Source organism: Myzus persicae, unplaced genomic scaffold (genome assembly GCF_001856785.1).
Source record: "Myzus persicae strain clone G006 unplaced genomic scaffold, MPER_G0061.0, whole genome shotgun sequence".
Lineage (NCBI taxonomy): Eukaryota > Metazoa > Arthropoda > Insecta > Hemiptera > Aphididae > Myzus > Myzus persicae.
Genome location: NW_019103422.1, coordinates 106363 through 126068, shown reverse-complemented (window position 1 = coordinate 126068; position 19706 = coordinate 106363). Strand labels below are relative to the sequence as shown.

General features: G+C 28.0%; 1 protein-coding gene across 2 annotated transcripts; it reads right to left on the bottom strand.

The window, feature by feature from the left end:
* Positions 1-1298: 1298 nt before the first annotated feature.
* LOC111034495 (ubiquitin carboxyl-terminal hydrolase 48-like) lies at positions 1299-18051 on the bottom strand. 2 transcript variants are annotated; one of them, XR_002604545.1, is made up of 4 exons: positions 17875-18051; positions 16305-16444; positions 15626-15819; positions 1299-1687 (listed from the first exon to the last, which is right to left on the bottom strand). XR_002604545.1 is itself a non-coding variant. In XM_022315759.1 (4 exons), the coding sequence occupies exon 4, from the start codon at positions 9455-9457 to the stop codon at positions 6185-6187; it is 3273 nt and encodes a 1090-aa protein (XP_022171451.1). In that variant the 5' UTR covers positions 9458-9531; positions 15626-15819; positions 16305-16444; positions 17875-18019; the 3' UTR covers positions 6114-6184. The 2 variants fall into 2 exon arrangements, 1 of the variants encoding a protein (XP_022171451.1); XM_022315759.1 differs by lacking the exon at positions 1299-1687 and adding an exon at positions 6114-9531 and having other exon boundaries at positions 17875-18019.
* Positions 18052-19706: the final 1655 nt, after the last annotated feature.

Here is a 19706-nt window from a genome sequence, read left to right as displayed (position 1 = left end):
TAATTAATGTTAAAATAAATTATATCTATCAGTGTATTTAACTGTAATAACTATAGGCGACATAGTCTAAGCTTTGAGCCTGGGATTTCGATGCACTTTTCCATTGTTTTCCAAAGATAGATAATATACAATGCTCGTTTTATATCATATACGTTTCATGTATTTTTGAACCAGCATAAGAAGTTTTTACTTGGCATTTTTTGATAACTTTCAATAAAGGACTTTTTTATTTTTTAAGAATTGTTAAGGTTTTTGGGGCATTAAACACTTAACTCCGATTTTTTAAAATTTTCATTTTACGAATTTTTGCTTAAACAAGTAACTTTGTAATGGGCTAACAAGGATTTTACCGAATCGAATATCGTTAATCGTAATTTTATTGAACGAATTCGTAAGATGTAAAATTCGTGATCACGAGTGGCAACGGAAAATTAAATAAGAATAAATTATTTTTTCATATTAAAAGTCCACGTAAAAAATATAAATTTTGCAAGCCTGCAAAACTTGTTATTTAATTTTTAATTTAATTAAAAAATATGTATTAGTCCAAAATTTGTTTGGTAGCATTTCATAGGTGTATTAGTTTAATATTTTATAAGAGCATTTCTTTAGGATATTGCATTCCCAGCATTAGCGACAACTTATGATTTATAAGCTTACGAAATTATAATAAAATATTAAAATAAAAAATTTAATTTAAATTCTATAAAAGTATTCCGAATAGTTTAACTGAATTTCAAATATGAACTACCCTATGCCTGGCGAACAGTGGCTATTCTCCAACATATGGTAGTAAGTTTTGGTGTAAAGCTAGAAATAGGTTTTTTAAAACCAAGGTTAATCGACGTTTTGAAAACGATGGTACATGTGTGTACAAATCATTGGTTTCACGGTTTAAGTAATTTGAAATTGTATGTTTTTTCTTTACGGAGTTAAATAGTTGATAACTAATTATTTTTTTCTTTTTGTTTTGAAGCGATTTATCCCATAATATAACCTAACAATGTATTTTTTTCATGCCGTTAAGTGCTGTGGAGATCCAAACCGTGCCGTAACAGTGTGAAATATAGTAACCGTGGGTAAATGGACCGAAGAGTGCAAAATACACTTTGCATTTTATACTTTTTCTTCGATTTTTACAATATTTTTGAAACATCCCTGTGTGTAAATCAACGTTTTAAAACGCATGGTGTCAATGTAAATTTGGGTATATCATATTTTTCTTGAAATTATAACACATTAAAAATTCATAAAATTTTTGCATTTTTATTGATTAAATATATTACAATGTCATGAGTAGGTACTTAAAACGTACAATTTAAATATAATTATTTTGAATTTACAAATCAGTCTCAGTCGTAAGTGTATCAGAACATTCAGAATTAAAATCAGAACTGTCATTGTTGTCGTCGTTATTTGTGATTTCATTATTCAATAACGGGTCATTTAATTCATCAGTTTTTTTAAAAAACCCGTTAATGTCCAGTTTATGACAACGAAGACGTTTCATCAACACTGACTTTGATATGTAACCGCCGAAAACATTTTTTTTTGGGCCATATTGGGAAATGGATGCTTTTGCATGTCGCCACATATTATACCTTCAAAGTTATTGAAATACAAAATTGAATCGAGTGCGATTTACTGTGAAATGTTGAAAACTTTCCTCTTCCAAACAATTGTAAGCCTAAAATTTTAGCAATAAAAAATTGAAAAATTAGTTTGTAATTTCATGTTCAAAAGTTGTTTGTAAAGATAATAATATAATGACGTCTATCGTAGACAGTTAGTAAAATAACTTATGTAAGGTGTAACCGGGTAGAATAATATAAAACTAGGTAGGTACATATATACAACAACGTAACCCTATGGTATAGTAGCCAGCAGAATTCGGATTTAAATGCAATAAAGTACATTATTTTTTGGGTTCTCATAATGCATTCCAAGCACATAATTCGTTTCATATAGTCTGGCTATGTAACAGATACTTCAAAGACTAAACTCTTATTTTGCATTTAGTAATTTTTTTATTTGACTTTGAAACAGTAGGTACTTATGACTTATTCGGACGATGCGCATTGATTTATCTACGTTTTTTCTCCATACTATAAAAATCGATGTCTAACTAGATTTTATGAATATCGACAATAGTACGTTTTGGTTTTTCACCCCACACACATTGTAGGTACACAGTGAAACCTCGGAATAATAGCGGACACATTCGGTCGCCATCATTTTGTCTGTTATTCAGAGGGGATAAATGTTTGAATTTCACAAAGGGTATAATACACGTGTAAGATGTATATGCTCCGAGTTAAATCAAATTAATTTTGGTTAATTCGCACTTTGTCGTCTTGACATGACATCCGCGATCCGAGTTTTTCCGACTTGAAACTTTTCTGCAAATACTTACGCGAAAGCGGAAACTTAATGCGAGACCTTTCCGTGATTTCGACAAGAATTTCAATGTTTTAGAGAGACAACAACTTCTTTCGCTTTAATACAAATTGATCGCGTCTACAAAACAGGATAATCACTAAGTACCTAACAGAAACTGACGAACCATTATTGGCAGTCAAGACATTAATATTTTTGTCGTTAATCGTTTTGTGTTATCGTATATCGTTTAGTTTCGTTAAGGGGATTCAATCCAGAGTATTCATGCATAATATAGACCTATTTATGCCAACTGTACCAACTATCCTATTAGTCATCGGATAAAACGTTTGAAAACATAATACGGTGAAACTTCCACATAATGAAGACGAATAAGCAGCAAAAAAAATCGTAATATGGAGAAATTCGTTAAATAGAATTACATATTTTTTTCAACTTTTTTTAAAAATTGTATTGTATGTATGTATATACTTCTATGTTGTATATGTTATGTAAAAAAAAACATCAAATATAATATTACAGTTTAATTTAGTTTTTAATTTTATAATTCAAAAGAAATAATTAGTGAGTTTTGTTTCCTAATTATTTTTGTAAATTGTACTTTTTCCGTAAAAAGTTTCCATATCATTAAGTTTTAAAATACTGCAATAAAATTAATCAGTTTGCCTACCTTCGGTGTTTTATCTTTATCGGATTCATTGTACACAATTTTAGAACTATATTTAAAATTTGATAGAAATAACATTTACAAAAACTAGTTTTTATCGAATAATTATTTCGTTATATAGAAACATCAGATTCGTTATTTGGAGATCAATTTACGTGTATTTAACAACGAAGGTATGGAAGTTCCACTGTATTCGAACTCGTCATTGAAGTTTACATAAAAAAAACTCTTCCGTTTTTTTTAAAACTCAACTCTCAAACCTTCCAGAAATTTCAGTTTTATATTTTAAAATGATAATAATATTGAAGTGAAAAAAATTATTTAAAAATTAGAAAGTGGTTTTCAAGAAAATTTCGGGAAGAATTAATATTTAATTTGATTTATTTTATGAGATAAATAGGTGAGTTAATTCGATTAGCAAAAAATTAATATTCATGTAGAGCCTTATTGACAAACCTAACGGGTACACCCGAATAGCGGAAAAAATTTCGGCTAACAAGAGTGTCCGCTGTTTGGGTATTACACTGTAGATAAGCGTATTTTCGATACAAATTAGAAGGTTATATATTATTCCAATCCGTTAATAATAAATTAGGATAACACTCAATTTTTCTTGAAGTTATCAGAGTTGTCTCGAATCTTGATAATATATAATATTCAAAATCTAATAATAATCTTGAATTCATTAAATAATAATATAAGTAAACTACAACTACTACTGATAAAGTAATATGTATTTCTATAAAAAGCAAAATATTGAAGTAACAGTGCTACTTTTGTCTATTGGAATCTAGTAATGGAGTACAAGAAATAAAGTATACTTATCGGACAAAAAAAAGTTATTGTCTTGTGTAAAACATAATATTTTAATATAATTTATATACCTACTTAAATATTTTTTATTCCGAAAATAATGGTTGGCTCGGAATTATTATTTAAATAATGCATTTATATGATTTTTGATATAAATGCTCGTGCTCAAGTAATTGTCTAAAATTATTACATAATTATATAAAGGGGATTAGGGGAATTATTTTTAACAATAAAGCAGAGCTAAAATTTAACTTCACATCTAAATTCTGTTCAACACATATGAATTTTCATTTTTAAACATTAATTTTAAAAATTAGGACAATTAGGAACTTATTGTTTGAAATAAAATATTTAAAATGAGTGGAACTATCTATGTAAATTGTGAATATTTTGAATTCAATGCCGTCAAACTACATTTTTCTAGTTGTGGCAAATGGCAATGGCAATGGACAATAACTTATAGGTACCCACCTAGTCCCCAGGATATTAGAACTAGGTCATGGCGGTACCCCTCCCCCCCCCCAATTCATAACCTGAAAGACATTTCACAAGCTATAATATTTACCGCAATATTTTTACATTTCAATATTAGTTTATATATTTTAACACATTACATACTAATATATAAATAGGTACAATAATTTTTAATTAGGGTAGAAATAATTTATAAAAATTGATATAATATAGGGACAAACTACAGTGTATGTCACCAAGACACACACAATTTAGTTCATTTCTAGAACAAGCCTCCTCAAAATTAAAACTATCATCTTAAAACGATATTTACCGACACTGATTTAGTTATTTAAGTACTATATCATACTGTTCAGTACTTATTAGAACTATTACATTTTTTAAATATTCTTATAACTATGTAAATAGTTAATATATTTATATTGTTTGGTTAATGGTTATAGCATAATATTTTTTTTAGTTCTGTATAAAGAAAAAATATTGCCTTGGTTTCAATGTTAATATCATTTTCAAACGATAAGTACTTATACAACATCCTTTCTATGATAGTATAATTTAGGTAGATAGATGATATTATATTTATTTTAAAACTATTAAATAATAGTTATTGGCTTATTTCTAACAAAATCCTACGGTGCACACTGCATGCTGCCACACACAAGGAAGTCATCTTTCTTTTCTTATATTTGTATTTTGTATATTAACTATACAATATATTTTTATACTTAGGATTACGATAACCCACCAATGTAAGGGAGTATACCCACTATTATAAATACATGTGTTTGGCGCCACTGTTTGAATTTAAACTTTATCATAACGCTATGTAGAACATAGTTTCAACTTTAAACACATTAATTTCCACAAAACTCAATTTCAATTTAGTGATATTAAGTGATAAATATAATGTCATAAACGGTGATTAAAAGTATTTATTTGAGCAGAATACTTATTATACTTTATTTGATAGTTTTCAATAACATATTGTATTAAGCTTACAAACATCATAATATATTCAAGAGAATTTTAATTTTGAAAAATATTTGCATATATTATTACATACATTATTTCATTCAGAATACATAATCTTATATTTAAAAAATAGTTTTGATGATAAAAAAAAAATTATTATTATATATCATAAATAATCAAAAATAGACATGCACATCATAGTAAATTAACTATTATTATTATTAACTTAATTATTTTGTTAAGAAATAAATGTATAAACAGTAGTCACTCGATAATTCAAAAATCAGGGGACCGAGTCAAAAATTCGATTTACCCAGTGTTCTAATAATCGAGGGGAAAAAAAATTAATTCGAATTAAAGAAAGGGGAAAAATTGTACACATGTATTACGTTTATTTGGACATTTACTCATAAATAATTTATATTTTAAAATTATTAATTGGTATTTATTTATTATACATATTATTATATTTTACATATTATTAAAGAAATCTGTTATTGTCGCGTCTAAAGAAATTAGAATTATAGAGGTTTGTAGAAAAAAAATTTTGAATTATCGAGGGGACTTGGCGTTTAGGTCAATTTATAAAGTTTTTCGAATTATCGAGGTTTGAATTATTGAGTGACTACTGAATACATATTTTTTATAAACCTAATGTATAAAGGACAATGTATTAAATAATACACAAATAACATTTTTTATACAAATTATACAATTCAATATACTACCAGGTAGTAAATAAAAAACTGCAATTTATAATCTTATAAACTTAAGTATAAAAATGGTCCATATAAAAATCAAATCAAATAAATAAAAATAGTAAAATAAGTAAAAACTAATTTAATTATTAATTAAGACATTTTAACTCAAGAGCTCAGTACCTTTGAATCCGGTCTCCTCTACAACAGCGACTTCTGGCTTTTTCAATATGGAGTGTTCATCAAATTGGGCTAGTATCACCGAATCAGGAAGGATTTTAAGGTCTTCCATAGTTGCTTCATTGTTCAGCAACTCTATTCCATCCGGAGTTTTTAAATATTGATTGTTGGGCTTAACATGAAATACTTCCATGATCTTTGATTTGAGATGAAGCAACGTACTGTCAGATGAGACCACAACATATTCAACCTTTGGCATTTGTTTTCGTTCACTCCTTCTGACTCCGTGCTGAGATGTGTAATTGTTAGTATTCATTGAAGTGGAGGCTGTATCTGAGTCACTAGTGCCATTCACAGACACAGCAGTGCCTTGTTTGAATTTTTTTGAACAGTTGTCAGATATCGAATTCTTATCTTCGATCTTGTCCACTTGAATGTATATTTTTGCATCATTGTATTTCAAATAATTCATATTATCTTCATGCTGTTTCTTCTGACGACATGTTTCACATATTTCTGGTTTTGATGTTACAAACAAGTGGTGATCATTAAAGTACACAAATACTCCATAATCAGCATCATAGCACAGTAAAAGCTTTTTCCATTCTTTTTTTGTTACAAGCACCAATTTATTATAGTCATGATGTTTTGGATCCAAACTCGACATTGGATGGTAAAGCAATTTTTTGTGATCTTTGCAAAGCAGTGCTTCATTCCTGATCAACTTCGGTATTGGTTCTTTTAATGGATATCCAACAAACTTTCGGAAAGATTCCAAAAATTCCATAGAAATACATGCGTATGGGGAACATTCTTTTGAAAAAACATTTCTGTTTTTATTCCACAGTAAATCATTTAAAAATAAATCCTCTATCTTGGCCAGACTTAAACGTGTAAGCCTGCACATCATAACTCGGATATGCAAACACTTACACATGTGGCAAGGTGTAGTGGCTTTAACAAAAAACGATGCTTTTGGAAAGTAAGTTTGAAATATATTTTTTACTTTTTCCGGCACTAATGTCCTAGTGTTCTTCACAATAGTCATATTCCCGTGTATGCATATAATGTCACCGTTAAATAACCACGGCACACGTTCAGTATTATTCATGATTTCAAAACAACCGTAACCATCATTCTTATATATAGTCTCAAGGCTTTTACTTTGTAACAAATCATCTTCCCACTCGCTACAAATATCATAATCAGATTTAATCATATTTTCTGCATCCACAACCACATTAACATTTTCCTCTTTCGTATCTCCACTGATATCTATTTCTTCACATATGCTGAATGGCTCACATACCGAGGACAACATTTCGTGGTCAATTGGCAATGTTGTATTAGGAAGTACGTCACTTTTTTTCAGAAATGTTTGAAATGACTCAAAGTATTTTGATTGCCACAATTTAATTGTTTCATTTCCTACCCAGTAACTTGTTTCTTCAATTTCACTGTCTAAATTATTATTAGGGTACCAATTTTTTAAGATTTCGGTAATAGATGCATTATGTTTAGCAGCTAAAGTTCTTGTATACATTAGAGCGCATTTGTTCCTAACGCATGCTTGACAAAATGATGACATTAACTTCAATCGTGGACCACCTTGATATATAGCATACAGTTTATCTGCTAAGTCTGATCCAATGTATTTGGCTTCATGTACCTTATCTGGATCCACTAAGTTATGTTTACATAATATTGGATCGTTGTTTATTTTCTCGGCAGTCTCATTAGGGTTCAATTTCAACCAATATTTTAGCCACTGTAACGAGATAATATCTCCTTTGTTTTCTTTTATTTCATTTTGTTTTATTTCATTGATTAAATGCAACATTTGTTCCACAAAAACTTTCCCTTGTTTGCTCTCTGATATTTTGTTTTCAAAATCGTTGTTACTTAAATTTACCAATCGAGTCAATCTAGGCGACAACTTGCAGGTGATCGAATTAGTATTCAGATTAGGCTTTGTATTTTTCATATATACCAACATATATGCATTATCTGATTGAATTTCATTGTCGAAACTTTTGATATTTTTAATTTGTTTTAATTTTTTAGAATCCTCCTCTGTACACAAATTTAAACCTTTAACAATGAGCTTGTCCACTTTATCATCATTGAATTGGTACCATTGCTTTGTGGTGTTATCCTTGATCTGAGCCACATAGTGACCACAATTTGCACTAGAACCTTTATGTATAAGGACTGCGTATAAATTGTATTTATAATTTTCTCTTGAGGACACATTGAGTTTATCAGGTAAATTTAAATATTGTCCCATGTCTAATGTTAGTGGAAATCTTATAAATGAGCTTAGTTTTTTTTTCTCCATCGATTGTCTATCATAGACAAAACGCATTAGTTGAAAATTTAACACTGAAGGTAGTGCAGTCAAACACATTTGACGCACAGCATTTTGTTTTCCTTTACAACGGCTGCAATAATATTGATCATCACCGGCGAGAATTTCTTCTTTTAAGTAATCTTCCAAACAGTCATTTAAAGTTTGTTGACTCTCTATGTTTAAACTCAGATCCCTAAATGTTGAACAACTTTCAGATATGAATTTACATGTCATACATGTAATTACACTCCGATATTCACCTAAAAAATTATTTTTTACCATATTTTTTACGCATTTGTTTGTTTGTTTTTCAAATTTGCTTTCCAGCGTCGTTAATAACAAATTAGAAAATTCTTCTGCATCTTGTTCAATATTTGTATCGATTTTTAAAGATTTAATAAACCTTTCTGGATTTACAGTTTGTTCTTTTCCAAATTGCATCAACGCAAATACTAATTGTAGTTGACCAACACCAGTCACTGGTTCATATGCATCATCAATATATAAAGTATGATTATTCTTCTCAATTTCATCCTCCACAGGATTCCAATTTAAAATTGCATTTCTAATATTTAAATTATGGAACCATAGTTGGAGGAGACTATTAATATAGCAAGTTGCTCCTAAGTTTTTCAAACCGCAGAAAGTATTTGTTGGTCGTCGCTCTAATTCTGGAACGTCAATTGGGATGACTTTGTTGTGAAGCCAACGTTGTTCACCTAGCCCAGACAGACAGAATGGATTGTTTTTACAGCGTTGATGGTTAGATAGAGGTTTACATTTGGGACGTGACATGAAAAACGCTTGATTAACATGAACATCGTTAATGTCATCAGGATGAGTGTTATCAGCCCATGACCACTGCTTCTTTTTCTCAAGGTTCTTCTTTTTACGCATTTTAAACATAATAATTTATGCCTATTTTTAATGGAACAGTTGGATCATCAATGTTTGTCGTTTTAACACTTGAGAATTTTTTGCTGAAACAATAAAAGCAAATAATTTATTTAGTAAGTTCAAGATAGATAATAATAATACAAATAAAAATAAAGCAAATAAGATTATAGCTTAAAAACATTTTATTTTTAACAAAACCAATTTAATTACCAAACTCACACCAAGTAAAACTATTAACCCAAGTCAATATTAAAATTTTGAAAACAAAAAATTCGGTAGTCTTGACAAAAGCTATAATATAAGCAATTTAGGTGGCTATTTATTATTTAATCATTTGGATTAAAACTATAATAATGGATTGAAAAGGAACTGTTATTGAAAATCAATGATTATTATGGAATGGCCTCATATACAATGATTGGAGCCACAGCTCAATATTTTGATGTACATATTAGCTACAAGAAGCCAGTTTTGTAACCTTTATTGCGCACGAGCAAGCGACTAGTCGTATATTTTTCACAACAATATGATAAGTATGAATATATAAACAAAATAAATACAAACTTAATACATAAAAATAAATATGAAACTAGTTTCTAGCGCATGAGCAATAGAGACCACAAAACTGATGACTAGTTGCTGATTACATATATATCACTGACATTATGTGTAATCAATGGGCCATGGCTCTATCCTTTGTATATGATCTAGGGGAATGGCTCAATTAGAATGAACCATTATTGATAAGAAACTAATTCGTAAAATAGTTTTAATAGAATTTATTGATTAAAAGTTTAGATTTTTGGAACTTATTGTTTATAATATTTTAATACATTTAATGCTATTTATTAATTTACAATAATATTTTGTAAATATTTATTTAAAAAATGTACTATATCTAGGTGCTCCTTATTGACAAAATAATAAATAAGTAATGGATATTTTCAAATACAATTAGGTATGAAAATAAAATAAACTATGTAAAATATGGTTTATTATAGAAGATTTTGAGCCTTAATGCATTTTTTATCAACTTAATTTTATTAGTAATATTATAGTCGTATCGCCCACAATCATATGCCTCAGAATTCAGAAATGGTGTGTTTTTTATCTAAGTAATCTACCAGTACTATTTTGTGAACTGTTGGAAGTTAAAGTTAGTGCTAAAAAATATATTACTAATTTGCAACAATTGCAACCAGTAGGAACACCAAGAGAGTTAACCTAATCGATAAGTCAAAAAATAAATAAGATTAAGAAAATAAATAAATAGGTACAATATGTTAAATTAATTTTATAATTTTTTTTTTTTTGTCTTTAATGAGAAAATAAAATGTATAATCATTTTTGTATATAATTATGGTGTTCATTTTTAAAGCATTAATGTATGCATTTTCAAAGGTTTTTTAGAGCATTAAGTTCCTAGCCGTACTTATAACGATTACTATGTTGATTATTATTGTTAGTTCTTATAAATTATAATTTAGGTCACAAAAATATAATACCAAACCACCTAAAACTCCAATTTTAATGTTTTCAATCAGAGAAAAAAAAATTTAACTGTATAAAAATTTTTATTTTTATTTGTTATAATTATTATCAATCTATATTATGCTATCATTTAAAAATTGTAAAATAATAAGACGAAAAATGACACTAAACATCATTAATAATTTAAATAAGGTCCATAGTTATGATCACAGATATAAAATAATATGGTTCTATATTGAGATGAAAAATGGTTAGATAATACATAAAATAAATAACGAGAATAAGCAAAAATGTAGATTACAGATTATGGAAATTGGTCGTTTTTGTAACTGTTCAGTTAGAACGTTAAGTATTTTAATTTTAAAATTAAAATAGTAATAAGAACAAAATAATCAATACTAATTATTGTTATATGCCATTTGTTATAGTACATTCATATTTTTATTAGCAATGTGCCTATGTATTATAGAAGTGTGTTGGAGAATGGTGTGAGGGTGTAGATCCTGCAGGTCACTTTTCTTTGGATTATTTTAACAATAATAAAAATTTAACCTTATTTCCACCAATGGATGAGAAACGGTTTGTATCACTGAAATATCCAAATGAATCTATTTTTTATTATAGGATTAATGGTTTTGAATATTCAGTACAATTAAGTATGTTATACATAATTTTAATAGTACATCTTTCAAAGGTAAAAAATAAAATAGAGCACACCAAAAGTTTGTGAAATATACTTTAATCTGTTCACAATTAGAACTCAACTGGGCGGCGACCAAAAGTAGAGGAGAATTCTTGTACATTCCCACCACAATTCCAGCGCTAGAAGCTCTAGCCGCATGGTAGGAAATACGCGGACGAGTTGCATTCTAGTCGTGAACAGAGTATAATAATTATTTTAGTTATTCATTTGTCGACTATTTAGGGTCTAAATATTTTAATTTAATGCCATATCAGTTTGAAAATATTATTCTCTGTAATCTGAGTAATGTAAAAAAGATTATAAATAAATAGAATTAGTTTTTATTTGGTTCTTGTGAAAATTATATTTTTTATAATGTTTAATTAATTATAACTTGCTTTGTTTCTCAATTGTTTGAATATTAGTATGCTAGCTTAAAGATATGGATAAATATAAAACCAGGTGAAGTGGATGAATTTATAAAAACAAATGTATGTTTCTTATTTTTTTTATGTATTATTTGAGTGATTCCCTGCATGATTTAGATTCACAATTGGCCTGGTATGTCCAACCCGGAGAACTTCTCAAACAGGGATTTTGGTTATTATGAAGTAATGGCTATTGGTTGTTGGAGAAATAATTAGTAGAAATTAGTATTTTTTGTAAACTGGTCACCATAGGTTAATCGAAGCATAGGTACACCAAAACAAATTTTTGTATATTGCCTACCAAGAGCGATGAGCTGCACTTAGAGCCATAGAGGGATCGGCAATCCAATACAGTTGGATTGCTTACCTGATGCAATAGATCACATTTACTTCTCACATCATCACAAGCGAGTCTCATATTGAGTTGGCATTTTTAATGGGCAACAAAGTGCACAGAATCAGCTAGCTTAAAATAATAACAATAAAACTACTAGCATTAAATAATTTACTAATAAAACATGCATTACTGTTATACATGCATCATACAGCATATATAATGTATACATTCTAAAGCAATTTACATAAATACTATAACTATATATTACTTACTCATTATTTAAAAATGCATTTTTTCAAGATTGTAAAAATCTATAGTGCTGTACAATTAACACAATATTATTTTCTAAAGTATAAACAAATAATTGTTTTATTGTTAAAGAAATAAGATTTCATTATGATTTTTAAATTTGTTATCTAACACTGATTTAGAATTAAAATTAAAAAGAAAAAACGTGTATATATATTGTGATCACAATAACTAGAAATACTCATAGCCCAGCATAACTTATTTTTATAGTTTTTGTCAATAAACCAAATAAGTCACACGTTTAATTTTCAAACTTGGTATGCACATGCATAATTGAATAATTTTTTTCAAGATCACAGTTATTTCTGAAGTAAAAAAAAATGTAAAATAGACACTAAAGAATATATGATACAAATTTGAATGACAATTTGTATATGAGTTGGTACATACATCGTTCATAACAAAAGTATTGTTTGTCATAATGAGGGATTGCAATTTAATAAATTTGTATACCTATTGCATTAAGCTAGATTAACATACTTGGGAAAAATATATATTTGCAAACCAGTATATTATTAGGGCTGTGAATTTGTAGGAAAGTGCATTTTTTTGGTGATTGTGAAATGTAGCTTTGTAAGTACATCATTTGAATCATGTAACTACGAATCAATTTATGCAACTTTATAATTTATTTTCCAGTATTTTTAATCAAATTCTGTCAATTGACGGAAAATAATTTATTTCTGTACACAGGCTGTATACACGTCGATAAAATAAGGCAATTGCTAGATAACTACATAAGTTATTTGTAAGTTATTTATATCCAAAATTATTAAGAAATGTTTTAAGTGATAGCATTAAGTATAGAAAATTCAAATTCAATCAACAATTTTACTATTTTTTTTTTTATTAAATAAACACTTTTTTATGCATGTAATGTACTTATGTATAATATCCTGTACCTTATATTAATATAAATATTAAAATTTAAAAAAAAAAATTTAAATGAATTTTGTACTATAATTTTTGGCATTTTATATTGTATTTTAAGTGCATATTTTATTGCATTTTTTAAGGTTCTTTAGTGCATTAAATCTACCGCCCTAATTGTTAAGATCCAATAATGTATGTTAACATACAAAAAAAAAACATAATTATATCAATGTGACCAGTACTTCCAGTTATCATGCACACATTTTTATACAGTTTTGTAAACACAGGGCTTAAAAGCCTTAAAGTAATCATAAAAATATTATTAAATTTTAAAATTTAATGTTTATTAAGTATGTTCAAGTGTATATTGTATCCAGATTCTTGAAATCAATGCCCAATTGTTCTTGGGGAAATGATGTATTTGAGACTGCATACCCTCGTTCTTTTTATCACATTAAATATCCATAAACCGGTCATGTACATTATTATTATTAATTTTTAATTAATTATAAAAAAAATAAACATGCTTTATTAAAAGAAACAAATTTTAAAATTTTAACCACAACAATTCACATAATAAATACTTTGATCTCCATAAAAATTCTAAGACAATATGATTACACATAAAAATTGAGTGATAAAGTCATTTCTGATTTTGAAGGCCTTACTAAAGAATGCCGAGCTTAAAGTAAATAACAAAACCCCACTTACATAGACGAATATTTAATAATATTTAAAGGTATATATTTGATGCATATAAGGCTCTAATTACCAACTTAACAATTAAATAATATCTGCAAGGTATGACTTTGTAATTTTCATAAGATACTATTACACTTATATCATATTATTATCTTAATGTTAAATTCAATAACCAATCAATAGAAAAGTAAAAATAATAGTATCATTGAAATTAGTTACAATACAAATACATCACCAGTATACAAGAAGGTTATAGATTCTGTGCAAAATGTGATGGTTTTACAACAAGGTTTTTTTTTCAGTTCTATTTTAAAAGGACACCACACTCGCTTGTGTTAAATGTACTACCTAGTGATGGGAATTATTCGAATATTTGAATATTTGATTATTCGAATAGTTTTACTGTAAATAATTTGAATACTAAAATATTCGGATATCAGTATTTGAATACTATAATACTATAACTTTTTTTAGTCGTATTTCCATGATAAGTTATAAACATTTATTCAATTCTTTAACCAATTTTCGCTCCCGCCAGCCATGTATTCCTTTTCTTTTACCCTTTTAATAGATTAGGTTAGCCGCTAGGTATACATAGGTATAATATTTAAATAATTGAAAAATAAATATACATTTATAAGTAATAGTTTTAAGCGATAATTTGTTCAATAATAATTAATAAATACTTGTACGTTAAATAGCATAGATAAATATCATTGAATATACTATTATTATTATTTATATTGATTAATATTGATTTTGTAGAATCGAATACTGATAATCGAATTATTCGAATAGGTATTCAAATTATTTACGGTCACACTATTCAAATATTCGAATTTATCGATTATTTGAATGTATATTACAACTCTAAAACGTACAGTACCTTACCTAAGGTATTATAAAAAAGGCATCATTTTATATGAAGAAAACTGATGGCTATAAAGATGAAAAGTGTTCATGCATAAGAGGACGCTACACCCGCATGTGTTGTCTCAGTTTTCCAAATGTTAAACATAGCAAAAACTGTTTTGAGAGGGAAAGAATTAAGAAAGCTACAGTTATAATTTAGAAAACAAATTTTCAGCATGAATAGAGGAGAATTTTAACTGTGTCAAAGAGTTTTTATATTATTGATAAGACGAATATATCAAAAGTTATTTAAGTTTGGAAAACGTAAAAATATAAGATTTTTAAAAGTAATATAACTTTTTTAAATTAATAATATCAAACAAATAAAAACTTTAAGAGACAGAAAATATTATTTTCTATATTGTGTAAAGTTTTGGTGTCCTCTAATAAATCTTTTAAGATATTTTTTATAGTAAAAACTGTAAATTGATTACTTAAATTACCTGTATTTATGGAGTTGGATTTAAAAATGAACAAGTTGGTACTATTGAGTATTGATGGAGCAAAAAAGTTAACAGTATGTTTGAAGACACTTATTTTTGTACTGTGAAAAGTTGTTGAACAATATTCCTTCAATATGATCTTCACATCGGCAGTTCAATGTAATATCAGCAAATTATGGATCACTAGTAGGTACCTAATTAAACATAAAATATAATTATAAATCAAACATTGCTATAATAAATTAGCATATACTCATAATATTATTATAGTCCAGTTTGCCGATGTGCAGTACTACCTACTATTATGAAAATTAATTTAAAGAAAGGATTATTTTTAACGTCCTGTATTTGTCTTTGGTTGTTATTTTAGCAAAAATGTGTTATTAGATGTGTATCCATTAAAGACTTTGGCCAGTGGCAAATTTTTGTTTCATTCAAATGTAATTTTTAACAAAATAGGGCATTTTAACACAAAATGATTGAGCAATGTTAGGAGAGGAAGCAATAACTCATTGTTTTTTGTTTGGATAATTGAATGTACAGTATTTTGTTAAGAAAAAAGAATGTTGACATCAGAAATAATATGTATGATACTTTTTTGTAATAGGTATTAAAATTATTAATTATTAAATTTTATTCCTGAATGGTTATTAATTTATATAGGTAAATAATTCCTTACCGCAGTTAATTTTCTTTGTATATTTTATTGGATGGAATCTTCATTTAAGGAACTTAAATTTCTTAATACCAATGGACAATGATTCTTTGATGGTTGCAGCACAATAAAAAAAAACACATCAATAAGCCCAATGAACAAATCTGGAATTATAAATTTTAATATTACTCCTAATAATATATAATATTGTCATTCTGTGTAGAAAATATATTAATATATAAAGAAATGTGTGTTGTTTAAAAATCTTACATTTTTAAAATAAAATAATTCAACTAGGTAGATATAACATAAAACAATTTTTAATTTTGAATATTTAAAAATGTCATAGCATTCACTTATGGGAATTCATTAATTTAACGTTAAGTAGAACACGTTTTTCTGAATTAAAATATGCATATGCCGGTAATATAAGTAACTAAAGCAGGGAATATTTATGTAAATTGTTTAAATACATTTACAGGGTTTAACTAGTGTTGTAAATGTGTTAAGTACAAAATTACATTTGGTTTTGCATCGGTTTGTGTAGGTTTAGTATATTATGTTTATGTATAATGACAATATATGTATTTATTATTTGTTATTATTAAAGACCGGATTTTGCAAAAAATGCATATTGCTATTTTCAACATCATATATATGCAGTGTCCACAAATTATTACTTGATTGATTAAATATCAAAATTTTACAGTGCATGTTCTGCATATCTTAATAAAAACCCATACAAATATACACCAAACGATCCAAAGAGATGTTGAGCAAAAAAAAAACAGATCATAGATACGTTTATATAATATTAATATCAAATATTTTACATCTCAAAAAATATTTGAATGCTAAAAATAGGTTAGGTTATTGTTTTTACAATGAACATACTACATTAAATTGTTTGTACTTTTTTCCTATTTATACCAGTATGTCACCAATGTATCAAATATTTAATTTTAATAAATTATTTTTTACAATGTATCAATGATTAAAAATTATATTATTGTATTACATATTTGTTACATTAGACATCTTACTTTTTGTTTATGAAAATCTTAATAAAACTAATAAATAATTATCACTGCAAAAATTAAAATCAAATATAAAATTTAATAAAAATTGAAATTTTATTTCACATGTTTTGCATGTTTTGTTTTTTTTTAGTGCATTTTTTAACATTTTAAACTCATATAAAACCGGCCTTTAGTTATTATTATTGTTATATAAGATTTTAATTGTTACTAGTCGATCAAAAATTCACAAGAAACTGCCATTCACCCACTCTAAATCATAACCTCTACTCCTCTTCTAGATTCCCGCCAACAGCGTAACCAAGTGAAGAAGAGACTGGAGGTGTTGGCGCTCTTACTAAATTGAATGAAAAATTATAATTCAAATGATGCTGTGTAGTTTAGCAATCATGAATATAATATTGTACAAACAACACGGCAAATATGCCACAGCAAACCGATTACTCCAGCTTCCCCGCAAAAAAAATATTATATTGTTAGTCTAGAAATCGTGGACGAGGACATGACATCTCCGTAGTACCCACCCAATTTCTAATAAACAAGCGTTTTCCACTTACTATGTTAGCTACGACGACGATTTTCATACGATGATAGCGTTTCGAAACACTTAACATAAGCGCGGTTGACGGGTTGGCGAACGTGGACGAGAGCCGACGAGGAGCGAATAGCTACAGACACGAACAGAGAACAGGCACAAAACGTTTGTCGACAACGACTGATTACTGCAGAAGAACGTCAAACAGCGCTTGGTTACGAAGACGCCGTGCAGCGAGCGCACTCTCTCTGGCAGTCTGGCCACTACCACCACCAAAATACCAAAACTGCCTTGCGTCAAGAGCCCCGGCGCATGCGTGACACTAGAGATTTCGAACAATATTGCGCCTCCCGGTCGTACGTTATCGTTGCCAATGAAAATATTTGCCAGCGGCGGCGCTGTTGCCTGTTGCTGTCGCCTGTCAGTGGCGGTGCCTCCTACCTCACCCCCCGACCAAGCTGCTAACCACCGGTTGACGGCGGTACGACGAGCGACGGCTGTTCTGCCGAAAATATTTAACGTCTTTACATTTTTGAAACGTGTTTTAAGACGAGTTTTTTTTCGGAGACGTTCCTGCGTCCTACCGCGACGATCCTATCCGCATGAGAGCAAGAGGGGCACTCTACGAAATTCTAAAGGCACTCTTCGGCCGACTTACCTATTATATACAACATAATAAACGATAATACTATAACAGTAAAATATAACATTAGTGATACATTTAACTTAAAACGCTCATTGTTTCGAAAATGATTAAGGTGCCCTGTACTTGTCCACAAAAACACACTTTACTCAAATAATGATCCTTATAATAACTAATAACTAAATTTGATTATTTATTTTTAATTGATAGAGGAAAATATTTTAGAGCCCGCATCGAGCTTAGTTTTTCCATATTTTAATCGCAAACTTAATAATAAGTCTTTAAAAAAAGACAGTTTTTAGCTTTTTTTTTAAATTATCTTATTCCATTATTTAAAATCACATAAAAATCTGGTTCAATGTGGGTTTTAATATGTTGATGTTTATCAATAAAAAAAAGTTACCTAAAAATATTCAGTTGTCAACGCGTTTTCCAGTGAAGTAATTTTTGTCCGCCGAATATTAGAACAAAATATTTCGTTATTTGTTAGTAAAAAAACATCCATCTGCGAGTGCGTGCGTCGCGTTCATATATCCCTTCGTAAGTATATCCCCGCTCACAGATTCACTCACACTGTTTACACTAAGAACCATTTACACTACTTCATGCTCACTAAGTCGAGCAATGCCAAAATGATAATATGTGAGTTAGGTAACCAATAATTTGCTCTTCAATAAATAGCGGACACCGGGCGTTATTGAAAATATTTTTTTACATTTGCTGAAAATCGTTAAAAACAATATTTAAAAAAATAAATCACATTCTTTACTACTTTTTAGTTTTTATCGTTATCAAGTTTTTCCTTTTTGAACGAAAACATGGTAGCCCATAGGCAGTATCTGCTCTTAGTATATCTGTCGTAGGCATATAGTTAAATCAGGCATTTCATTAATAGTCAAAGAACTTAATGTTTATACAATTTCACTATACACCTAGACATTTAGTTAAATGCCTAGTTATTCAATTAAGTAACTATTTCATGTCAGGCAAATAATAAAAAAACATTTTGTATTATTTTAAACATTTAAATATATTTTCCATCAGTTCTTTATTGCTATTCTATATATATAAAAGCTATGTATTATTTATTAATATGTTAAACACATGGAAAATTAAATAATATAATATAATAATTATGTGATATAATAAATTTAATTTCGTGTCCACTATTACTATTGTTTTAAAAATGAAATCATAAAAAATAAATAAAA